Source organism: Tauraco erythrolophus, chromosome 19 (assembly GCF_009769465.1).
Source record: "Tauraco erythrolophus isolate bTauEry1 chromosome 19, bTauEry1.pri, whole genome shotgun sequence".
NCBI lineage: Eukaryota > Metazoa > Chordata > Aves > Musophagiformes > Musophagidae > Tauraco > Tauraco erythrolophus.
The window spans coordinates 1,776,942-1,803,771 of NC_141483.1; the positions used below are offsets into that span (position 1 = coordinate 1,776,942).

Here is a 26,830-nt window from a genome sequence, read left to right on the forward strand (position 1 = left end):
AATGAACCAAAGACTGAGCTACTGTTCAGCACAGAGGAACCACAACTGTGCTGTACAGAAGGACGGTACCAAACCCACCAGTTTTCCATTAAAGGTCAAGCAAGGGAAAGCTCGTACTAAAACTCACTTCATCACCAAGACTGAAAGTCTCCCTCATCTTGCCAGCACGACTTCTTTTTGACTGTGTCCAAAATCTACTATTTGAAAGAGGCTACATCCAAGTCCATGGTTTCATAAACCACACTAAAATTTTAATTGCAGAAATGCAATTAGCTTACAGGGAGAAGTATGATTAGACAGAAACACTCACCAGCTGCAAAGTTTGACATTTTCTTAAGGAACGTCAATCAACAGAGATCGGCTTGGGAACCCAGCTCCCCACGTGCACCGAGAGATCATTGTTGAGTCTGTATTTTTATCCCATGGATAAACAGAAGTCAACACTTTTGAAGGTTATAATCCCTCCAATTTACGCATGGTCTACAGGATCTTTTGTTTTTGCGTTTAGAACACCATGTTCCTATTACTGCGCTGATCCAGGAAATTATCCATGGAAAAGATTTATGCATACAGCCGTTTTCTGTGGTGTTGCAACGCGAGCATTATCAACTTTTCAATGTATTTCTTTTCAAGCACAGGTGCGGCGAGTGATCCAGCAGCACTGTGCTACCTGCTGAGGTTTCACAAGCATCGTTTTGCCAGCCAGTCTATAGAACTGTAAGCAAAAAAGAACAGTGCAGGGAAATAAACCAGGAATTCATTTTTATTTGGGTTCCACCTCCTTCATGCAGTTGCCCTTTCTAAGGGGCAAGTAGTTGCCACGCACACTGCTTTCTTCAGCAGGTCATGAGAATACCCCATCTCCTTCAGGAGGAGATGCCTGCATAGAACAGCTGCACGTTCACAGGGAATTAATTCTTTTTACAAATACTGTAATACAGAGACTTGCTGAGAATCCTCTTTCCTACACAAGTACCTCTCTCTGCTTAGGTGAGAAGGTTGTTGGGATGGATGGGATTCATCAGGGTAGTGATTCTTACAAAAATCATTAACAATAAAAAAATCCAACTCCTAACATTAGTAAACATGTATACATTTTTCCAAGTGTCCTCTTACAGGTGATATCTGAATAGCTCCAGCAATACAAAAACAGTAGGAAAGAATCCAGATGAGCATGATCAAAAAGTACTCAGTGAAAATCTAATTTAGAAAACCACCATCTGATCAGTAATTTTGATCAACAATAACCAAAGTGATTATACTCCACAATCTAACAATTTCAATATGATTCCTAATTATTGCAAGTATCTTTTATGCTTACAGGTATTCCAAATCCTGTCTGCCTTGGGTCCCAGCAGAACTCATACTAAGTTATTAGTGATGATCACTTCTGGTTACAGAAGAATAATCGATATTCTGCTCTACCTCATACACTGCCTAATTGAATACTCCTCGTTAATGATGACACATGAAGCAGGACTAACAACTTCAGAGATATGAGATGAAGTGAGAGGGCACAATACTGGATATGAAAGTCAAGGAAGCAAAATGAATATGGTAATACTGACAAACTTTTATGGATGCTTTCCTGAACGCAAACAAAAGATATCACTTAAGAAAACATCAGTTTTAGTTATGGCTCAAAAATATTAAGCTGAAAATTCTTGAAAATAAATATCCCCAATTATCCTAAGGACAGATGTGACAGTAAGCACAGCCCACGCATCAGTGCCTTCTCTAATAAGGTAACTCCATCATTTCCTGGCATTCCTCAGGACAAACTCTTGATTTCTAGGGCTACTCCTGTTTCTCAAGTCTCAGCTCCTTGTTTTAAATATTCAGCCCTTTGCTCTGTCACCTGCAGTTGCCAATTTCACACAACATTCAGTCTCTGAATGAAAAAAAACCAAAATCTGACAGTAAGCAATACAGCATAGATTTATTGTAGCAGGCCGTTTGGCAGATTTCAGCCTTGGAATTCATGTTTGTATCACAAGGCAGCAAAGGAATCCTGTAAAACACGTGCCTCCTAACGGATCCGCTCGCGGTTGCCCGCAGGGAGGAGAGGTACATCTGGCTGTGCCGCACTTGTGGCATCCTGGCACCTTGCTGACCCTGGGCTGCCATTCCCATGCACGGTGGCACTTACAGCTTAACTTTTAAATCTCAAATTATACTGCAGGATTGATTACAGAGTAAGAGCAGTCTGATTTTCAGAGGTGCCAAGTCACCTTTTGATGCCTAAATGCCTATCTGTTCTCCCTGAAAAACGCAATTTGAACATTGCAAACAGATTTTTATTACCGCCAACTTTAAAAGGCAAGAGCACTGAATTTCATCCCGAATTCCCGTGTTTGGATTGAGTTTGGAATACCTGTCTGACCACAGAAGCACGAATCACACTTACGTTCACAACAGACTCCTTGAATTTGATGTGAAGCCTGTAGTTCGAAAGCGCAATGATGGCATCCTCCGCTCGTCCGACGTACTCTGTACTCTCACCGTGAAGCTCAATGAACGGGACCTTCAGGATGGGAAGAAAAATCTTTCAGAAACCATTTAAGTACACCCTCAAGCACAGGGCATCACAAACCCACTGCTCAGAACCCAGCCTAGCTGTTATTGCCAAGCAGGAAAGTCTTGGGTAAGGTTGGTTCAGAGGTTAATTGTAGCTTTTTCTTTTTTTTTTTTTTTTTTAATGATTCCTCATTTTCTCTTAATTTTCCTGAGTAGTAAGTGCTTGGTCAGGGAAAACAGTGACTTTTCAGGAAAAAATCGGAGCAAAATACCCTCACATTTTGGCAAGCAGTCTCACTGCCTCCTGATTTACGCTCTCACTCTGGAAAGTAGCAACTTCTACAATGTTATTAAATTAATCCTAAAGTAGGCAGAATATGCAAGATGAATAACCTTCTACACTATTGGTCCCCAGTTCAGTCAGCAAGCACAGATAACCAGCTTAGACTGGTTACCTAAATGCTACACAGCTGAAGACAGTTGGGTAAGTTGCACATTTTGCCTCGTATTTCTCACTGCAAATATGAAAATGCACGACACGCTGCTGTTTTATAAAGTTAGAAAACCTGCAGTCTTATTATGTTGCACACAAAAACTGCAACTGTTTAATTAAAAAGGTGATTTAAGCTCAATTTAGCTGAGCTGGGTGAAAAGTATAAATGCCCAACTTGAAAATAATCTCATTTTACAACAACGTAGCTTAAATCAATTAAAAATATTTTATATTAAAACGAAACAAACGACCTCTTCAGTTGATATAAGTGCCAACATGGATGAATCACTTGAACTAAATTGATTTCAAAGGAACTTTGGAAAAATAAGATAAAAACCAAAAATTCATTTTGTGCAACATAAGATTTTTGGCTTCTCAGTAACAAGAAGCAACAGCAGCACTTAACTACCTTAGTGTTACTTTTTAAAAAAGCAAAAGAGTTCTAGCCTATGGAATAAAACCTTCCTTATGCTGGTAAAAAGGGATTATTACGATGTTCTCAGAGCCTGGATTATTACATGAGTAACAGCTACATTGTTCAGAGACTCTAAGGAAATTCTTATAATACAAGGCATAAGGTCTCTGTCCTACCAACAGGACCTGAGTATTTAGACAGAAAACGTGTTTCTCCCATTACTATGCTGAACTGTGAATGAAAATTCTGTGGGAGAGGCCGGAGAAGACACAGGTCAACCAGAGATATTGTGATCTTAACTGGCAAGGAGCAGCGTGGCGATTACCTGGAGGTTCTCATCCTCTCGGATCAGCTGCTTCCTGGGAAAAATCTGATTAGCCTGGATGCATTCAAGGCTGTGCTGAGTCTCCTCATCCTGAGAAACAAAGCGTCACAGTTAACTTCAGCGCTGTCACTTGCTGTCTTCTTCACCACCTAGCAAGCTGTCAACGCCCACGAAAAAGCTCAAACAGGATGGACTGTTCAGAGAATTCGGTATCAGTAACTCACTAAAGTTACTAAACTTTCAAAGACAAGCACTCAAACAACTACATATGATATTAGAAACAGGTTTCCTTCCTGCAGCCTGCTTAATAAAGTCATTAAAAACCACAAAAATGACTTGTAGTAGGATTGGGAAAAATGCATTGGCCTAGTCTAGTCTAGCACTACAGTTAAAATTCAACAATCCCACGTGTAAATATTCACTCTCCAATGCTTTTCAGATTTTATTCTGCCGTGTAACAGACCCTACAAACCCCTTTTGCTTACCATGACAGGCCCTGGACAGGAGGAGAAATCCTCGTCCTTACTCACAATGTTTTGAGGGTCGTCTCCACTTCTTATTAAAATCTAGAAAACCAGAAAAGTGTAATGATGAAGTTGAATTCATTTTCTTTTGGCAAATAAACACAAATTAACTTTCAAAGACTGAGAATTCAGCTATTAGAAAACTGCAAGCAAATAGTAATTATGAAAAGATTAAATCCATATAAACTAACTCTCCTGAGACACAAAATTGTTTCAAAATGTGTCTGGCTCCTTCTGCACATTCTGAAAAATTATCTTCGAACATACCGCTGGGAGAATACCCATCTGAACGTAGTAATTAGACCAATGTTTGTATCATTTAAATTAAAACATGTTCATCTTTCTAAGCCACCCTGAATTTTTCTCCCAAGTCACTTGCAGACGGTGATTCACAAATACAGAGGTCACAAACCCAGCAGGATCATTGCAATCACTTAGTCTGATCTCTTCTGTAACACAGGTTGTCAGATCCTCCTGAAGTAAGATTTAGAATTCATATATGGATAGAATTCCTCATTTTATAGTGATGACTCATTTTCTACTTCCCCAACACAAGAAGGACATGGAGCTGCTGGAGCAGGTCCAGAGGAGGCCACGAAGATGATCAAAGGGCTGGAGCACCTCTGCTATGGAGACAGACTGAGAGAGTTGGGGCTGTTCAGCCTGGAGAAGAGAAGGCTCCGGGGAGACCTTCCAGCACCTAAAGGGGCTACAAGAAAGCTGGAGAGGGGCTTTGGACACGGGCGTGTAGTGACAGGACAAGGGGCAATGGATTTGAACTGAAAGAGGGGAGATTTCCATTAGATCTAAGGAAGAAATTTTTTACGTTGAGGGTGGTGAGGCACTGGACCAGGTTGCCCAGAGAAGCTGTGGCTGCCCCATCCCTGGCAGTGTTCCAGGCCAGGTTGGATGGGGCTCTGAGCAACCTGGTGTGGTTGAAGGTGTCCCTGCCCATGGCAGGGGTGTTGGAACTGGATGATCTTTGAGGTCCCTTCCAACCCAAACCATTCTCTGATTCTACGGATGTATCAAAACATCCATTTTCTTGCACCTACCTTGCCAAGAGCTCCAGCTCATTACACACCAGTGACTTGCGCTCTCTGCTATCTAACAATCCCCCAATCTTTATCGTCTGCAAATCTGCTGGAAATACTACAGAGCACACAGTCTTGAATTTATGCAATTGACCCTGTTAGGAACTTAATGATGGAAGTGAACGCAGGAGTTATAATTTGATTTTGAGATTTATCTTAAATTCAATTTTTTAAGTTCTGGTAGGTTCTTCCCTTTTTAAAAAAAAAGGATTCACTCAGGTATTTTATGGGTTTTGCAGTCCACACTGCAAATAAAAGATACTGACAAAACTGTATCAGTTGAGCTCAGACAGTTCTCAGTCCATACGTCACCTTACTTATAAATATATTTCAAATTATCAGTGTTGTGGTTGACAGAAAACCTCTCTGAATCCACCAGCTCACACACATATCACTACTGCAGGAAGCACTAACTACGTCCTGTACGTCGTGCAGAATATTTACACAGGGAAAAGGAGCAGCAGATGCACATGTTCTGAAACTAAACCATCCCACTGTCTAAAAACAATCAATGAGAAGAAAGCATCGTACTCATCCTCAAAACCTCTGTTAAATAGGAACATCCCAATAAGCAAAATGCCTTTATGTCCCCAGTGGAGGGGAGAAACAGCATAATAAATGCTTGCAAGTACGTTCGAAATCCCACAGCTTGCAGAAAGCCATGTGTGTATATATATACACACACACAAGGAAGAAATTACGAGCAGAACTGCCACTAATTCACTAAAAATTAATGCCAAAAGTAGATATAAAAGACTTGATAGAAGTCTGAACCTATCAACTATGGAAACTGATAAGGAAAAAGTGAAAAAACGGCACAGAAATTTCCACACGTACAAGAACAATGGGGAGTAAGAACATTGTTTTAAGCTAACAGAAACAAAGGACATCTAGAAATGCTATTTACCAACAGCAAGATGGAGGCAGTATTGTCGTTAATACTGGTTTTTAAAAGGCAGAACTACCGAACAGTTTTGTTTCAAAGGCAGCAGGAGAAGAAAGATGGTTACACGACTGTAACTGATGAGACTATTCAAGGCTATGATGAGACTACTAAGGCTAAAAGGGTCACAAATTCATCAGGTTTCATCTCCACTATACCAGAGGCCGTAAAATTCCAGCTCTTGTATCCAAAACAAGAGTTTGTGCTTGATTCCAGCATGACTTGGTATTTATGTACATTGCGTTTGCTTATGCTTATCTTCCAAAACCAGGTCCTACTGGGCTTGAAGATACCAAGAAAGGAGGGGTTCAGCAGCTCTCTCCATCACGCCTTGCTTCCAGGTCTCACTATGTTTTCCAGATTACGTGACGTGCTGTTCTCCAAGATGTACGAGAGTTAAAAAATGAACCTCCTGCTCAATCAAATTCACCATGAGAGCTGGCTAAGCAACAGGCTGATTTGTCCAGTCACCCTGTCCTACAGCTCATCCATCAAGAAAGGCACAGACTGGATTAACTTTGCGGTATATCCTGAGATAACGAAGACTAATGATTCCAGAGAAGATGGGTTTAGAAGCCGTAAGGTTTACACGAATTGCCTTCACCACCCTTAAAATAATATCACCACGTTCAGCTGTCAGGTGTACAGCCAGCCAGAGGAGTGATGAAGAGTTAAGGCACGCTTATATGAAGGCTTTTGAGGAGGACATCTCCCTTACCATTGGCACTACTGCCTTCGGCAACCAGCCACCTCCTCACCGGCACCGGTTCTGCTCTTCCAGAACAGCAGCCACCCTTAAAGTCGTGAAGACCAAACAATTCCAGATCAAGTCATCTATATAATTTATGCATAACTTGAACAAAGCTTTAAACATGAATAGCAAAGCCTTCTGAATATAAAAAAATACTTTCCTGTTTCTGAAAATTCCTCCAACTTCAAGGACAATTATCAAAGAAACACTGAGCTAATTAAAAAGCTGAGCTTTATGACAAATCTAAAGTGTGCTTAGTATCACTGATTAGAAGTTTTAATATATTAGGCACGGTGCTGCAACAAAGTTGTTCTTTTACGCTTTGGATTTATTAAATATATTCATTTTAGAAGTTGACTATATAATCATCTACATGCTAATAAGAACGTTAATAGTTTTTTCTCTAAACTCATTTAAAGTGTCTTACCGTTGTGCTCCTAAAATCCAGCATAAACCCCAGCAGACACTATCCAAACTACTGCAGAATAAGTTTAACTGCAGCATTCAGCTGCAGAACAGCTTCTATTATACTACCATGACTTTACATGAACGTGAGAATCTTCCTTTTTTAGGTGAATTTTGGGAAAGCTGCATGGGAAAATAGGGTGGTTTCAGTTTTACTGAGGATTATCAGATATAAACTGGGATCTTGCCAAGATAAATGATACAAGAACTTCTAAGACCGGTTCTAAAACAAATAGTTTGCATGCTCACGCTGCTGCTAGGTATTAGTGAAATGCTTCACCAACTTAACCGCCACAAAGCAAGAGTATTTCTAAAAATTGCGGGCAAAACCAGCAAGAAATATTGAATTGTTAGAAGGAAATTCACTGATCTGACGGGTAATGAATATACCGGAAGAAATAATCAATTTCCCATCATGTCAACAAGCTGATCCCACTCCCTTCATGACCTCATGATCACTGGGTTGAGCACAAGGGAACGGAAACACACCACTGGGACCAGTGACAGGGACCACATGCTCTTCTCAGTAGCGACCTACACTGAGATTATTTGAATTAACTCTGAAACCACATTTTCAACCTTGATTTCTTTCTGTACCAAAGCTTTCGAACCCATTTCCATCTGTACATTCAGCAAACTCTTCCAGGCTGGTTGTGTGAACGGAAAAAGTGCTTGTGTGACACCTGGTACTGGGATCTCTGACCCTCACTTTGTGAACCCGGACAATGAGGACCTTCCTTGTAACGTGAACCCCAACAAGCCACTCCGTTGAATTCCACCCATGCTAATTAACATGCCACGCCACTCCAAAGGAGCACAAAGTGAGACTAGCATAAACTGGCTAAAAAAAATTTCAAGTTGACCCTTACCATCATCTGATGAGTGGCAAAATGGAATCAGAATTCTCATTCTGTGTAACTGCAGTGGGCAAATCATGAGCTCTTCCATGACAGTGCAAAGCATTTCCCAGAAATGGAAATGTTCAAACACAGCTTAGACAACAACTGACTGAGAAAACCTCTTCATAAAGAGCGCCCTCAAATTCAGGCTCCTACTTATAACCAGGATTGTATATAAATAGCAGATATCTTAAACATCACACATGAAGTGCAGTGAAACTTGGGTTTGTTGTTAGAAATTACTTTTTTTTTGGTCAGGACTGAGGCCAGAAAAGGTTATCGATTTACTGTGCTGCCCTTTCAACTGTAGTTTCACGTACATTAAATGACACCAAAAAAAGAGGTTAGTCTTGTTAATTCTCCATCTTTATGCTCTGCTTGGAAGGATAAATGATTAGTAAAGGTTGTAACCTCAGACTCTTGTTCAGCCAGTACGGGAACATCTTAATTACCTTTCCTTTTAGATGTGCTTTCTGGTCTAAGTTATGTACATAATTAAGACTAGCAATAACCATCTGTTTGCCAGTGATTCTAAAAAAAGATTATATAAATAAAGGATCATTTAAATTCACATGCATTTAAATGTAGTTGTACTTACAGCAAGGAAAAAAGAAAAACTGAAGAGGAAAAAAAACACAAAAAAAACCCCACAAACAAACAAACAAACCAAACCAAAACAAAGGAAGTACCCAAGCATTTCACTTTCTTCCCCTGCCTTCCCTGTCCAGATCCTGAATTCCATTTAAATCAAATCAAAATCAAATTGAGTTGACCCTCAGTCTCAAAACAGTTATTTACATACTGTGTCACAGTTGCCCTGGAAAAGTTTTAGATGGGAATCCAAAGGTTTTGACAAAAAAGCATTAGGAAAATTTGAGGATGAAACATTCAAGAATGCGATCTGGCTTCTGGAGAAGATGCTGCTGTTGCAAAGTGAAAACACTTCTTCCCCTTTCATAGGGAGGCGGAAATTATCTGAGATAAGGATGAAGAACACTTAGCATCCCATGTTTCAGTCTCTGACAGGGAGTTTCACCTCTTTCCTGGCACCACGTGTAGAAGTAACTGAATAGCTTTAGTATTTACTGAGGAAGCAGCTAACACGGACATTTACTTGTTACTCTGGAATAGGAGCAGGAGAGACACAGAATAACTTTTGAAGACTTTGTCATCTTTTTTTATAGTCACAGGTTGCAAATTCCAACTCAGTTAAACATAGATTTTTGTCTAACATCTTAGGGATATGCCTTAGTCAAAGATAAATGTAGAACCCACCATCAACAAGCAGCTTCTCTTATCAAAATAATGTGATGAGCTTACCAAAGAACGAGATAATAAAACAGCCCTCTGTCCCAGAAACTTTCAGACAACACTCTTCCAATACTTCACATTGGCAACTGCAAATAAAAAGACAGTACTTTAAAACATGAATCTTCGATTGGAAAAAAACAACTACTAAATAGCCAGCACCTTAGGCAAGAAACTCAACTGTTATGCTGGTTTGTCTCAATCAAAGAGGAAAAGTAAAAAGTACTAACGACTACGTAAGTCGGAACTATTGAGATCTTCATATGCCCAATGAGGGAATTTAATGATTGGATTCTGGCAGGTACACGTGCTGGTTAAGGGAATAGTTCAGAAATTGTGGTCACAAAGCATTTCAGAGTTTTTTTAAATTTCTCTGGTAGGTAGAAGTGGAAAAAAAAATGCTTAGCAATACAAGCTACAGGAGAACTCTTTTATAGAAGATCCAACTGGTTTTGTACCGATCTTCAAAAGCGTGTTCTAATTTTACCCTAAATAGCTTTCCTATCCCCAAGAAAGCAGACAGAGACCCCTAAATACTGGTTATTACCTAAGCACTTCTGGACAAAGCTGCAAAAAACGCCAAGGGGAGCAGCAATGCGCCCATGACACCATTCCTCCCAAGTCCTAACTTTTTACCAAGTGCTGTACAATTATTTCCTAAAATAAAAATCAAGTATTGTGTCACAAATACGTATTTGTAAAAAAAAAATCATAATTCTATGGATAAAATATCGAATTTGCCTCATTCTTATGCCGTCACCTCAGCAGGTATTCCCAGGGACCTTCTACAGCATCAGAACAACCGCTCCAACAGCCTGAGTCAGGCGGGACACCAAGCTCTACACTGAAATACCCAAACCCTAGAATTAAAGTTCTGGACTAAAACTGACCACTCCTAACGCGTGCAAGCAGCCGAAGCGATGGAATACCACTCCCTGGCATCCAGCGTACCAGATCTGCTCTTCACAATAACTTGGAAGCTGTCCCGACAGCACCCTGCATATGTATGTGCCTGGAAAGTCTAACTTACATAAACATACAAGCCTGCTGCTAGAAACAGTTTGCTGCTTCTCTGATGTGTCACAACTAGTGATAATTTTCACATTCTGGTCCATGGAAAGAAAAATAAATCTCTATTTTCCATTAATTATGCCCTTTAGTTTATGGCTTATAACAGAAAAAAATAAAAGTGATTTTCAGTACACAAAAAAGGATATATAATTTTAGGATTGACAGTGGAAAAAGGTAGTTTAAAAAGTACAAACTTAGATGCATCAAGCAAAAGAAATTCTAACATTTCACATGGTGGGCACGTTTTAGGGGAATCCCACACACGCCTACATTCAGCTATTCTTTAAAACAAACCATGACAGGAGGATGCTCTGCTTTACCAGAAAACACCCTACGAACGATCCCAGCTGTTAAAATCCTCAGCTAATCCCAATTTTCTAAAATAATTTCTAAAAGCAACTTTCAGTTACCTGCAAAAGAGGTCAATTACTTTTTTTTTTTTTAAATTTTAAAAGTCTCTTATACTTCACAAGCACTGCCAACTCCAATAGCTCTGCGGGTTGATAATTAAACACGGCACACAAAGCAGAAAGGACACAGTTCTACTCGGAGGTACCAGCTGGATCATGGAACATGTTCAACTTTACGGCTGCTTGGTTATACAAAGTCACCTTTGATGGGAATACCGAGCAAGCTTATTCAACAAAAAAAAAAAGCAGCTATGAAAGCAGACTATGCATCTCCAGGATGACTCTTCAGAGGCAGTTTTCTGGCCACGGCCTTGCTGTAAAAAGGTAAGATACACATTTAGGGAATCAGGAGGCAGACTTGTTTTGTGTGGTTTAGGTCCAAGAAAACAAAAATCCTTCACAAAATCTGCAACAAGCTTTTTATTGAATTCAATGAGGTTTGGAAGAAGCCACTGAATCTCAAGAGTTTTGTAGAGAAGTTTTAAAAACAGGAGAAAAATGTTCCAATATAAGCATTAATAATTCCACTTGATTCCTGCCAGCATTCAGCAAACCCTTCCCACCACACTCATCAGCATTCTTCTTGCAAGGCTGCAAGCCACAGATAAGCACCTCGAATGTTATCGCTTCCTAAGGCAAGAGCTTGTGCCAAAATTTAAAAAAGCAGCTGGCTGTAAGAAGAAACATCGCTCTGACTGCCACCACCATCTCAAAACCACTAATTACTTAAGGGAGGAGCAATCTCCAGTAGTGGTGTGTAACTGTTTAACACAGCAAAGCACATCTAAGTTTGCTGCCCCTGAGGAGTGTGATGCAGCCTCTTCCTCCTCCTTGTGCTCCCACCGTTTCCTTCACATCAGCTCTTCTGTTCCATCCACATGGACCAGATTCAGCACCATCAGGAAAGCAAAGGGTAAATCCTACAAAGTCAAACCTGTCTGGCAAAGGAATCCGCTTCACACGGTCTTTCATGTTAAGCTGTCACATCCCCAGAGCTGGTTTGGGTTAGATTTTTTTATTGGAGCACAGGTGCTGAAGGCCATATTAACATCACCTAATTTTAAACGTGTAATAATTCATTCTGCCACAGGGCTCCAGTACTTGAAGTGATGCAAAAAGGAACATTTAAACTAAGTTTCTGCTTGGAATCATCTTCTTGGGATCCTTCTGTTGGCTCTTTTGTGAACTTGGGCATTCGGTGAACACTAACTAGCACACAGGCCTCACCTTCATTGTTTTTTCTTGGAAGATGTGATGGAGGAGTAGTGGGAATTCAGAACAATGGTTTCCATGTTGTAGAACTTGCATCCCTGGAGATATTCCAAACCTGAGTAGCCCCCAATCCAACATCAAAGTCTGCCCTACTCTGAGCAGGGTGTCAGACTACATGACCTCCAATCCAAATCATACCATGAGTCTGTGACAATGTTTTTCTTGATGTTTATTTAAATAAAACACTAGCAAATAGTGCAGAAAAAACACTCTTCAGAAGCTTTAATAAACATGTTTATTTAATCAGAAGATTGGAAAGTTGTCACTTCAGTTTCTTAGCTGAAAGGCTGTACCTAGCAAGAATGGGAGAGGTAAGATTTGGGAAGTATAAAGTGAAGTGATAGAAGAATTGCTTTGGAAAAAAACAAATTCAAACTTCTAGGCACAGACAAAGTTATCCTCAGAGATGCAGACAAACCAAACCAAGCTTTCTTCTGGTAACTGACTCTTTAGAAAGTGTATTTTTTACTCCCTTTGCTGAAATACAGTATTTCTGCATTGGTTATGCCACACTATGTCACAATCTTAATATTGAGCAAGCATGGCTCCTGATTGAAAGTTCTCCATTCCTGTTTGCGTTTCCAACTTTGCAACACTTCTGTTCCCACGTAACCCAGCTCCGCAGTGACCGAACCTTCTCTTGCACCACATCACACACTCACCGTTTCACCACCTTTTTGTTTGGCCGCCTTCTGCTCAGCTTTAGCTCATGTATTGACTGTACATTGTTCTTCCTCAGGGATTTCAGCTTGCTTTCCCAAAAACCTGTTTTTACCCTATTCTCAGTGTGCTAAGGAGCAGGAACAGAGCACTGCTATCAGCTACGTACCACGCAGGGTGATGCGGTTAGCTTGTGGCTGAACTAAAAACCACGGAGGGGATGACAGCGTTGGCACTGCTACCCCGAGCACAGCTGCTCCTGAGGCTGGATATTGCAAGGTTACTACTTTATTGCAAGTTTTAAAACATGTACATAGAGAAGGAGGAATGCTGGTCTTCAGGAAGGTATTTTCTTGCTTATACTACCATGTGTCTTCATCATACACTTCTTCAGATTAGTTACATATTCAACTGCTTTCCAAGCTGGAAATTCTGTAGTGCATACATCAATGCTCAAATACACACCAGACTAAGCAGAGACCAACAGCCATACTAAATATTTCACTTTCCCTCCACGCAGATGGCAAGTGTCCTACATAAAAGCATTTTGAAAATGTCTTATTCCATTATTCCAGTCTCCATTCTACCTGTGCTTCTACAACTGAAGAATAAAACCAATTATAAAAGTCCAAAGCATCAAAAAAGAGTTTTGTCAACATATGTCACTGCACTGACTCACACATTAGTGGCAGGCAATTCACTTTCCTCTGGAACCCTTAATAGGTAGGCATATTAGTTTCCTTCATCTTCCCACTCAGAAGAGGCATTAATCTGTTTTTAAAGCAGTTTGATTAAGCTGATTATCTTTGCATACCCATTAAAAAAAAGATCACTTCTCTTACACTCTTCAGAAATTAAATGCAGATGCAACTGTTTTAACGAAAAACCTCTCAAACAGCAAATATCTAAATAGCAAAAGGAGGCAACAGGCAACACAGCAGCAGCACTGCTGAGACTGCAGCTATCTCATAGCTGGTGGTAGTAAAGAGAAGTTTGATCCTTCATTAAGAAAGATCCATTTTTCCCTAACTGCTGTAAAGAAAAATCAGTGGCACTTTAGGAGGGATTACAGTATTAATTATTGCAATAAAAAAAGAGGTTTTTAGGAAAGACTACTTCTGAGTAAGAGACGATATATCAATATTTTCCTTCACCCATCTCAAAACAACTCAAGTCAAAAGACCACAGCAAGCTCGAAACCAAAATCTGAAGAAAATATCACTTTTTCTTAGAAGACTTCAGTTTTTCTTTCAGTTCGTTTTCCATTTGGATAAAACCCTGAGATCCAAATGCTACAATTGTTCAAACATAAGCCAGGAGCAGAGCTCTTCTGATGAACCACTGGAAGTTTAAAGCTCAAATTAATAACTCATTCTATAAATTTCCTTTTATTTCAGTTATTCTGTATTCCTTTGTTTTAGGTGCACAACAGCCATATCTATCAAGAAGGATCACAGAACTACACAGATTGGTCTGAACTGTTGGGAGATCTGCAAGGATGGGATCTGAATCTCTGAAAGCTGACAGGACACAAAATGCTGACCAGGGCCTAAGCTGGTGGACACTCAGTAGACCTGAGTAGGTTCTAAGCTAGAAAGGTGATCAAGTGTGCTGCGGAAGGGAAATTATATCAAAAGGTAACCAAACTGCCCGGAAAAGTAGGGTAATATTAGATTGAAGTTATGAAACTGAAAAAGCAAACGAGCACAACACATCAGGCAGCAAAAGTTTCCATTTGAAATGGCAGAACAGAGTAAGAAGGGAATAACTTGCTCCCCATACTTCCCATTTTTCGACTAAGGTCCTCAGAGCCCATTTGCCATGAGTCAACACTCCCTTCACTTCTTTCTTCCTTTCCGGAATAAAGGCAACAAACAAATAAGGATAAGAGGGTGTTAATCAAAGTCTCAAAGGTTTTACTCATTCTCCCAAAGCTCCTATTCATCCCCCTTCCCTCCTCTGGTAACATTTTACTTTATCACAGTCCTTTCTGTTAACTGGGCGAGCCCTGGAACAGAGGCAGCTGCTGTTCTAGGCGAGCAGTGTTACACAATATCCACAAACCAGGCTCCTGACATGTTGCATTTTATGGACAAAGATGTAGTCCTCATTCCCACCACACTCCAGCTGGCACAAAGCTTTGAAAGCCTTTTGAACGGAACACCACTCAGTGCTTTTGTTATAAGACAACTCTATTGAAATATCAAGTACCTGCTATGAAGAAATTTTTCTTTCTCAACGCATTAAGCAGGTTGTTACTCTACGGTGCAGCCCCTCAGCAGAGGCTCGGAGCAGCAGCACTGATCAGCTGCACAGCCAGGAACAGGAGGACAGTTTTCTCTTACCAAGGTCTGGAACTAGAGGTCCCTTCCTTTCACTGCACACCTTGCACAATGCAATTATGGGCCACGTAGGGTTTAATCCGTTAATTCTAAAATTGCATTGAAAAAATGTTCTGTCAAGGAGGCCATTTGGGTAAGACATGTATGCACCTTCACTGTCCTCATCTGGGAAGAGGCAGCCACCCGAGAGGCTCCGTGTCCAACAACGCACACCACACTACCTTACGCAAGTGTGAAAGTTAATGTTTTCAAACAGCCTAACACTAGCACTTAGCAAAAGTGTGGCACACTCCAAGAGATGCTTTTTAGAGTGAAGCTTAAGGTGGTTTTACTTTTAAAATCAACTCCATTCGCATACCCTGAAACAGTGAGCCATCAGAAAAGGCACTGCTCCTGCACTCCTCCCCAACAAGACGCTCTCCTTCCTTCTATGATTCTATGATTCCTTACCCCACACCAACTCTGACGTTTCAAACCCCTCACGATGTCATCCAACCTCTAGATGCACGACAAAACCAATCCAGAAAGAAGCCACCGCTCCACAATGCTGGTATGTTGTTTGTTTCCAGAGCAGATGCTGAGAAAAAGCAAAGCCTGAAAGCAACTGCATGACATTTCGTTTTCACAGAACTTGAGGTAGCTCAAAAATCACTTCAACACCTGCAGAAGTGACATTTTCTTTACAGAACTAGTCAATTAGCTTGCTTATCTCAAACTACTTACAGATTTATTTCTCAAAGCATTAAGTAAGCTAAGTTTAAACACAGAGGTTACAGTTCAAATAGCAATTGCTCTCAAAAAACCCCTGATCTGCATTAGCACTATTAAGCATGCAGCTGTGTCCTGTTCCAACAGCAACTGGAGTTGTCTTTAGGCATAACACACAGCAACGCTATTTCCACCAGCATCCATGCAGTCAGGGATGAAGTGTCACTCTCTTCCAACTCACCATGGCAGGGGATTATGTTTGATCACAGCATTATAGTACTGTTTATTTACAGTATAAAATAGTAAGTTCAATTCAACACAAGAAAAGCACTGAGTTCTGGTATTTCTTTACTGGTACATGCAAAACAATCCTGATTACTTGGTTCAGTTTTTGTGTTACCATATTCAAAGAGCTGACCCAGGAAGGGAGCTGGCTTTTAGTCACAAGAGACCCCTTTTTATGAACTGATCACCTAAAGCTCACGTTTCAGGAGTTCCTAAAGAATGAGACTAGCTTTTCTAGGATCATAAACAGGTGTTTATTCCAGAGAGCAGTGCCACTACTTGTTTGGGCATCATCACGAGACTGACAAGGCACCAACAGAACTCACTTCAACCAGTCACTTGACATGTGTAAATACTACTGTAAGGCAAAAGTCAAGTTATGAAGAGATAAAACTACGTCTGCTTGTGCATGATAAGGAGACCAGTAAGAGCCGAGTAAGGAAACACCAGCAGCTTGAGTGAGCATAAGGAATTTATTGCTAGCTCTTATTTAGACAGCAAGTTCCAGTTTAAAGCCAGCTGATTTACCAGAACAGGTTACTGCTTTCCTTATGTTTGAGCAGCTAACCCACTCCAGACTAGAACAAACAGGTTATTGCATCAATCCACTTCCAGTTTCAACTTCTCCAAACTTTCAACAGTATGCTCCGGTACCAGTGAGTCTCCTCTCCTGCTGCAGAAGCCTCGGCACCAGCATTGCCCTTCAGCTGGGCGCAGCAGCAAAGCTGCATGTATTCAGCTCCCTGCATGTATTAAGACATACACAGAACTCGGATGACTTCTCCAGTTAAGGAGGCTGCTTATGTTTAGATCACAAGGAACAAACTGGTTTGGCTAATCTACCAGCACCCTGTCTCCAAGAAACCTCCTACTTGATGTCCTTTCTTTGGTCAGCTGATTCAATTCACTAAAGCTAGGAGAAAAAGCAGAAGAGCAAATATCTTTTCTCCTATAGTTAAATCACTTCAGTATCATCCAAATATTAAGACAACTGTTTATTCCCATCTTTTTTCCATGCATGGAAAGCCAGTTACTTTCAAGAGCAGGAAATGTAACAGGCAAAATACTTTCCATTTGCAAGTTGCACTTAAGACCTGGAGATGGGACCCCACAATGAAAATAGAAGGTAAGCTAAGAAAGAGCCTTAAAAAGAAGTAGTGTCCAGAGCAGCTGTGGCTGCCCCATCCCTGGCAGTGTTCAAGGCCAAGTTGGATGAGGCTTTGGGCAACCTGGTGTAGTGGAAGGTGTCCCTGCCCATGGCAGGGGATTGGAACTAGATGATCTTTGAGGTCCCTTCCAACCCAAACCATGCCATGCATGGTTCTAGGAAAAAGGGCCCTATAAACATGCAGAAAAAGGACACTGAGCCACCTGCACATCTAACCCCAGTGAGGAGCTCCGAACAGCTGAGACTGTCCTGCTTGGGAGCCTCGTTGAACACCAAGGATTTCAACAGCATTTGCACATGCCCTTTGCTGTGGGAGGCAGGAGGCACAATTAGTCTTGCATCTCTTAAGATCACGTAAAGAAATCCAAAGTTAGTCTTAATGTGTTTCATTTTCCATAACTTGTTTTGAAGACCAATTGCATTATGAGTATTAAGTACAAGGTCTTCTCATAGACTAGTTAATTTTGTCCAACTGCAAACTTTATTCCTCTGAAGGCACAACAGTGGTGTTTCAGAACCAGCTGGCTCTATTATGTAAATTTATTTAAGCTTATTTATTTTAACATCCAGTAGCCCTCCAGCTACTAAACCAAGGTAGTATGCTTTGCAACCACCTTGTTCAAATCTTGAACATGTCAAAGGCAGGAACAATTACAATTTCTAAAGTCCTGTTTCCAGACTAGCCAGGGAGAAGGGGTTCAGTCCTGACAGCTCCCTAAAAATCTTTTTCTCTGTGTAACTTCTATAATACTGAAAGTCCAAGCCTGTCAGTTTACACTGACACACAGAGCCAGGAAAGAATTTACTTGGATTAACAGAATATGCTTATGCTAAAAAACTAAACAGCATGAAGCCAAAGTTAAATATATTCAGGCATTTCAGAGAGGCACCAAAGAAGGTTTTGTGGTTGTTTTCAAGGCACATGTATATCAAAACACTGAGCCTCAGTCAGAGCTGAAATTAAGTTCTGCAATAGACTGCACCTCTGCTAGTGAAACAAGGCTTGCCACAGCCCCAGTTAATATTTACTAGCCACAGTCAGTCTCTCCCTTCCCGTTATATTTCAAGTTAAAAATCAATTGACCTCAATGTTCGAGGTACCCTTAGAAGGGTACCAGCAGCCTTATTGTTTCCAGTGCTGAATTGGTGTAGGAATGCATCAGTCTGCATACAGACACTTGCATCCTGCTGAACTCTTAACGGGACTATCCAGAACACACTGGATAAAATTTAGTTTAGTGGAGATTCGTTCAAGTCAGGTAAACTGTGACTTAAAACCTCTCTCGCTTATTTTCTCTGCAGAAACTCATTCATATTAGTAGATACAACAAACCTAATAATACAAAGAACATAAGTCATTTCAGTGTTTTATCCTTTAGAGAACATTCACTCCTTCCCTGTGTGACTCAAAGCAAATCTAGTTTACTAAAGACTTGGTTGTCATTAAGAGATAAATACTCATCTTAATAGAAACAAAAAGTTTGGGCTATTCTGCAAGTTACTTAAACACAATGCATCCACATCTTTCCCACAGGCACTGTAGCAGTGGGAAGTTCAACAGCTAATTCTGATATTGATGCATCAGGTAAGGTAATTTTCATCTTAAATATGGTTTAATCCCACATTTTAAAATTATGTACATCAGTATGCAGGAAGCTTCCATTATCCACTTTAATGATTCAAATGCAAAACAAAATTATCAGCCAGTAAGACTTAACCCTCCTTTAAAGAAACATAAAAAGGTTTATAACCATCCTTACAGTAAGTTTAGCAAGTTGTATTTTATAAAGACACACAAGAATATGTGCATCTTAGTCCCTGACCTTGCTTAAAGATATGAAAATAGCACAAGTTACATATTTGTAGCACCTGAATTCTTACCTGTGACTTGCAGATGTCAATCTTCAATTAAATGCACAGAATGTAGCATTTCACAGTAAAAATTAAGGAAGATCAACTAAATTAGTCTATTTTTATTCTTTATCCTTCACTTTGAAGTACCCTCTGGTAACCAACTTAATAGCAAAAGCAAATGTGTACTTACTGAACATGAACTCAGATACGTCCGTCAAACCCATGAGGATGAAATACTCAAGTTGCATTTGCACAGATTCAAAAAGTAAATCAGGAAAGTTTTGGCAAAAAAGTAGATACAACATAAATAAGGAGGTTTAGTACTTGAGGTTTAGATCCTAACTTACTGCTTTGCTCCTGATGAAACTAAACAGTAAAAAACCCTGACCTCAACAGACATCTTTCATGATGCATAAGCAGGATGAAGCTACTGACAAGGTATGAACACAACACTGAGAAATTCAGTTTGCTCAGGTACTCAAGGATCTCCTTAAAGATCTTATGAGATGTCACCTTGGTCACAGTCCAAACCAAAAAGGGCAGGAATTTCTCTCCTTCCTGTAACTATAACACTAAAAGCTGCCTGCAGTAAAATTTGCCATCAGGTCCTGGAGGACCAAACTTCACAGAAAGCATTCCTTCTGAGAGAGACTCAAATTCAACACCAGAGATTTGTGCTGTTACCAGTCACGAGATTCAATATCTAGTTACAGAAAAAGCAGAAGTTACTTCTGTCTCTGTAAGTCCAAACAAGAAAGTATAAAGAACCAGGACAGATACATGCCCAAAAAAATTCAGAACAATTTGGGTTGAACGGGACAACTGAACAACAATTAGTTCAAGTCCCTACTTGACACAGTTTCAACTAGAACAAGTTGCTTAAAGACTTCTCCAGCCAAGGTCTGAATATCTCCAAGCACATTCTTCTTAGACAACCTGTTCCAATATTAAGGTTGGAATCTTAATTAAACTAAGTTCAGTAAAATACTCAAAGGCAAGGGAAGCCTTCACACCGAGCAAAACCAGGGAAAGTAACAAGGACAAGAATGTTCAGAATACTTAAGTCTACCTCACTTTTATTGTGAGCCTTTATTTCAAGAGGTTATGCAGCTGATGTAACAAACCTACACGTGAAGATAAATCTAGAAGCAAATGCTCAGAGCTGAGATGAAAAAGGCATTTGCAATTTGGATAAATAAGGACTCGCTGTAGGACCCACCTCGGTGTTCAGGCCGTGTCGGTCTGAAAGAGCCTGCGTATAGTTTTGCACAACTAGATTCAAATGCCAAAAAATGGGCGAACACCTTTCCTGGATGAAAGACTACATCTCTATGTAGGAAAGCTGACTTGGCAAGCTTAAACTAATCTGTCAACCAACTACAAGGATCCAAGGTACGTATGTTTTATTAAAAGTACTACATCTGTGTCATTAGCTTGGAAACACAACATCTGCATCAGTTTCATGTCCAGCTGACAGAACTGTCTGGAAAGTCTTCCCTGATAGTAGAGGCTTCCAGAATAACCAAAGTCCATGGAGCAGCACCTACAGCCAAACTTCCATGCTCAGTCTGAACAACTTCTAGCTGGGCATGAACTGAAGGTGTTTTTTTTTCTCCAGTGACCACTACCAGGGGTGCTGAAAAACAGATCTTCAAGAACAGGGAAGAAACAATGGCCTCTTGGTACTTTACTACTCGACATACAACAGCTCAAGAAGTTGGAGCACTGGTGTGCACCTGCTGCTGTAAGGGAAGAGATCCTCACAGGGCAGGCACGCTTTGGTGATGGATTTTTGGACTAGGAGTTCAGGTTGTTACAGGTAGCTGCACAATAAAGCACACAAGGGAGGCAAAGCTGACAGCCTGAGCGCCGCGTATTAATGACACGGCAGATATTTTCACTACTCAGGCACACTGTGGAAATCACCCTGGAACTGTGTCTGAAAATGTCGATACATAAAAACTACGAGTGAAGAATTACATGTCAGGAAATGCAAGCACTATGATCAGCTGAGAAACTTCAGTTCAGCTTCTCTTGGAATATGTATGATCCCCAAATTCCCTTTTTCATCCTTTTCTTCCCATAAATTCTCATCCTCTCAGTGAACTAGGTGGATATGACTCCCTGAATCCAGAACTTCTCATTACATTTATTTTTATTTAACCTTGCAGTCAGTGTCAGGTTCTGAATCAAGGCAATCTTTTCTACACTGCTCATTTGTAGCCCCTCTTTGCCTGAAGAGCCACAGTGCCTGCCACACTTCTCACTGTCCCGTGCAGTCCTTCTGCTGTTGGGGACCCCAGAGCTGAACGCGGCACTGCAGGGGGGTCTCCCAAGAGCAGAGCAGAGGGGCAGAATCCCCACCCTCAACCTGCTGCCCACACTGCTCTGGATGCAGCCCAGGACACGGTTGGATTTCTGGGCTGCCAGCACACGGTGCCGGCTCATGTTGAGCTTCTCATCCACCAGCATCCCCAAGTCCTTCTCCTCAGGGCTGCTCTCAATCCATTCTCCACCCAGCCTGTACTTGTGCTTGGGCTTGCCCTGACCCACGTGCAGGACCTTGCACTTGGCCTTGTTGAACTTCATGAGGTTCTCACAGGCCCATCTCTCCAGCCTGTCCAGGTCCCTCTGGATGGCATCCCTTCCCTCCAGCATGTCCGCAACACCCCCAATTTCTATAGTATTCTGCTCTGTATTTGGGAAATACAACTCCACTAGCTGGCAGTCTGAGCTGCAAAGATGAGCACTCAGGCCTGGAGTTGTGTGTACAGTTATGGTTCTGGTGTTAAATACACACCTGTAAAAGTTCCAGTAGCTTACTAGCCAGCACCACAAGCCACAACAGGGCAGGGACATGTCTAGTTCTCCAGGATGGCAGCCACCTGACTCACCAGACCACCACCTAGAACTTCTTCTCAGATAAAGTTGCTATTCCCTCACCCAGTGCTTCTACAAATACCTGGTAATTTAAGGTCTTATTGGGCCACCTGGAAGTTCTGGATTTCTTCAGACATCCAAGGCTATTGCAGCCTCTCCTTAATTATCTCAGTTCTTACCTGTGGGGATGAACTACTGATGCCAGTGCACTCAGAACAACAGTCAAAACATCAGACAGTTTGTTAGGCACTGGCATACAAACAGTTTACTCTGATTATATTAGTTTATTGGCTCAATTGCACAGCACAGATAAACCTCTTCGGGAGGGAGGTGAACTCCCTGGCAAGCCTTCCAAGTAGAACACTACTCACATTTGGTGTGGTAGCTCCATCAACAGCCACATTTATCAGGAAGCCCAAGTCAAGGACTCACATTAGAGCCAAAATGAGTCACTATATCGAAGTCCAAAAGCCTCTTATAAGTCAGCCCTAAAGCTAGTAGTAGAGTTGTCTAGCTTTGTTATTTTGAACATAATGTCAGCGAAAATCCCTTAAATTAGGTAATCTTTCTCCTCTTTCTTGCAGAGTACACATGGCAGCTTAAGCTGACAAAACTGTGTGCACGACACTAACATTTCAGGGACAGTCAAATTCTACACATGCTCGAGCTACAGTAATGCTAGAACCAGAAACCCAACAAGGTTCGACAGGCTCTTGTAGCAACATTTTTATACAAAATAGGAGCAGCTGTCCTTCATCAAGATGCTTTTCCCTCCACATGCTTTTACTGCTGCAGATCCTCCAATTTATTTGTTGGGCTCCCACACCTGCCCTGAAGCACTGCAACAACGGGCTGAACATCCCCTTTCGCACAGCCATTCCATCAGCTGCAGCCTCCACACTAAGGAAAACCTTCACCTGGCTTTGGGCACTTGTCATTTCTCCAGCAACTTTAGAAGCAGGCCATTAAACCATTAAAGAAAAAGCCATTAAATTAGTTTTAAAGTCGGTGTGTGTAACACCACCTGCCTCAGTGAGGCATCGCTGCCGTGCTCAAACTTTGTCTGCCATAGCTTTAACTCGCGTGTATCTTGCCAAAAGGATGTCAGAAGTCTTATGCAAGTTCACCTCTAACATACTCGTTATCCTCTTAGGAGCCATTGAATGAAATGTGAGTTAATGAATAACACAGTAGGAATTATTTCATTATCCCCATGGTTAAAGAGAGCCATCTAATTCTTGGAGATGATGTCAGAGTTGAGAAGCAGCCAGTGATACTTACTCAGGCTTCCACTGCTCCATCAGCTGCCACAGCAGCGGTGTTCCTAGCAAAAGGCTCGCAGACAGCACAGACAGCTAAGCAGGACAGCCAGAGCATGAAGCAAGGCTACTCTGACAGCAGCCTTCGGAAGAATAAAAGCAGGAAAAGTGAGGAACTGAAGCCTGTCATTTTGCTTCCACAGAAGGGAGGACAGGAGGGGGAGGTTTTCGCAGCACACGTTTAATGTACAGGCCTTGCACAGGTATGGAAATCAAGGCGGTAATAGTAAGTCAGCTCTTCACGTTCTCCTCTTGCCTTGCCTCTGCTTTTAGAGCAGCAACCCCACCCCAAGTCACCACCTGTCTCTGGTACCACCTAAGTCAACCTGTCTACTGAACATCATCAGAAACCCCAGACACAAAGGAAGGTTTGAAGCAAGGTATAGATCTCTTATCAGTCATTAGCAATCCTGTCTTCTGGCATTCAAGGCTACCCCACTTCCACTTTTAGTTAAACTAATGCTTTTCACTATAGAACCCGATGCCTTATGATTTCAAATAGACGTTCACTCCCCTGTGGAAAACATCCCCATCTCCTGCTAGTATGGGTAGCAAGGAGGACAACTGCAGGAAAGACTTCCTCAGCCTACCAAAGTTCTCCATCAGGTCATCAAGACATTTGCCTGCAATCCAGCTTCAGATTGCCTGAAGAGTCTTTCAAAGACTGTCCAGTTCTGCCAAGGAGACCAGGCAGCTTTAAGACCATGTTTAGAGAGACGGTATTTTACTGATTTCATAACTGTGAGAGTCCATCTCCATTGATATTGGGACAGCTATGCCAGGCAGTGCCCTTCAGATAGTTTGGCTCTTGAGATACATGTTCCTTCACATCCAGAACACCCTCATACTTCCTTTAAATTAAGTAGTCAGGAGCAAGCTCAGAGACAAGCAGCAGACATCTGAACAGTTCACACCAGTTACAGCAGCTCGTAAGTATTACTTACCAAGTATTTCGCCTCTAACAACTTGACTGATGAGAAAACTAGGACACAAGCAAGCTAAAAACTTAAGTAAAAGGGAAAAACAAAGCCTTTTGGAGACCAAATCTAAAAGAAACAGAACTATCTTCCTGACATGTCATATACAGTAAAAGAGCCCAACACAAGCTCTGCAAGCAGTTTTCTCTACGTGGACTGCAGACACTGAGATGCACGCTCTTTTGAAGGAGTCAGATTTTCCCACAACCTGCAGCTTGCAGTCACTTCTGAACAGCCAGGCACTACTGAGTTTGCAGAACACATCAAAAGCAGAGGATAATTGCACCATACTCCAAATCACACTGAAAGAAATGCTATCTTCAAGCCTAGCACATGCTGTTCTGTCATTCGCACACGAGCGTGCTCATGTAAGACATTTGTATTCAAGTCCTGGCATCACAATTACTCTGTCAAGAATGCCATGTGAAGTGTATTTAGAATGGTTCTGTTAATATAATAGCTAGCTTCCATAATGCCATTAAGGTATACTAGACTAAAACCACTATTGTTCTATAAGCATTCATCTTAAATTCCTCAATAATTGCTCAAAACATCTATATTTAACATACACCACTAATCCCATGGCAGTATAGCAAAACTGACAGAAAATTCAGTAAGATAAACTACCAAAAGTTGGCTTTGGGGCAAGTTTTCATTATACTAGAAGCTTCTGAACTGGTGTAGAACAGCATCTCTCTGCACGTGAAGAGCATCTGTGTGCAGGCACTACCTGAGCCTTTCGGTTGTCATCTCCACACCTGCACTAACAGGGGAGCAGAAAGTCCTGAGGTGCCCACCCAGCAGTCAGTGCCCATTCAGCTCGGCAGAGCTGACAGCCATGCTTCAGCCCATGGAGCTGGAAATCAGTGCCAAAAGGTAAGCACGATAATACAGAGTGAGGCCAGAAAGAAGTTTTTGAGATAGTATGCAACTTCAGAGGGTAATGGGATTGAACCGATGCCCTCACTGGTGAGACTGGAAGCCTTAATGATTTCTGACTTGTACAGTGATACTGCTTGAAGTTTAATTACATGCTGCCATTCCTGGCTGAGTCAGAGCTGTCCTTGCACAAGCCATCAAGACAAAGCTCTTCAGAGGCTGTATCTAGACTATTTCTAACTTGGTTAACCAAGTTTTCATGTCAAAGTCATCTGAAGCCCAAAGAGATTAATCTGTACTGGAAACACCCTCAGTGCCACGTCCACACCAGCTGTGCACAAAAACTGCTCTAGAGACCTTAAGTAAGACTCTTCTCACCTGAAGCCAGATTTTGTGTCTGACCTTGTCTTTTTAAAAAGGCCCACATTCTATCACCTAGTGCACAGTTCTTAACTATTCTGGACACCCTCTTCAGGAGACACGTGCTTGATCCAACCATGTGGCTTGGTGGGAGAACAGGACAGCAACATACAACTCCTTAACGCTGCAGTTTCCAGCTGAAATACACCCAGACAGAATCACTAGAAGGAAGTGAACGATGTCATCTAGACTGCCTGTGGAAGCATCAGTAATTAAAAAGCTTCAGTGGACATCACATTCTTTGGTGTTCAAATGTGAAGAACAAGCAGCTCAAACACTCCCCATAGTAACATAACAAACAGTGTTAACCTCAACAGCTGTAAAGCCACTACAACTCTTCCTACACACCCCGAGCTTTTTGCTGGCATTAAGTAGCACTAGTAGGAGTGAGTCAGTTATAAAGTCATTCTATCACCACCACTATTTTCTAAAAGCTTCAAAATTAAATCAAGTATTCCACTACTGGAATTGTCACTCCCAGGAAGTTGCAATAATGCTTATTGCATTATGGTCATTAGTTTGTTCTCTCAATACAGTTCAATGCTTTGAGTTATTGTTTGCTTTTACTTAGTTCAGCAATAACAGAAACCTAAAAAGCATGAAATAAACAGCAGGAAACCAAGCTCAACTACTTGGAGATAAGCTGAATACTTCATGGTCACCTGCAAGTGTCAGGGAAATTCTCGCAGAGCTCTAATACACATGAAAAATTTAAAGGCCTGATTTAGGGCTTCAGGAAATGGCCACATGAAAATTACACAGCAAGGTAAAGACAGATGTTTTCCTGTACCTAGACACTTGAGACTAGCAATGAAGAAAGGTTTATCAGAGTATGTAAAGAGAACTAGAAC

General features: G+C 41.3%; 1 protein-coding gene across 1 annotated transcript in view; it reads right to left on the reverse strand.

The window, feature by feature from the left end:
- Positions 1–6,324, reverse strand: part of MTMR3 (myotubularin related protein 3) — a 48,235-nt gene extending 41,911 nt beyond the window's left edge. The window contains exons 1-4 of the mRNA XM_086623666.1: positions 6,276–6,324; positions 4,236–4,316; positions 3,751–3,840; positions 2,408–2,524 (exon numbers count right to left, since the gene is read on the reverse strand). Of these exons, the coding sequence (XP_086479792.1) occupies positions 2,408–2,524; positions 3,751–3,840; positions 4,236–4,238 (210 nt within the window). The 5' untranslated portion in view covers positions 4,239–4,316; positions 6,276–6,324. The remainder of the gene's footprint in view (positions 1–2,407; positions 2,525–3,750; positions 3,841–4,235; positions 4,317–6,275) is intronic.
- Between the last annotated feature and the right edge of the window lie 20,506 nt (positions 6,325–26,830).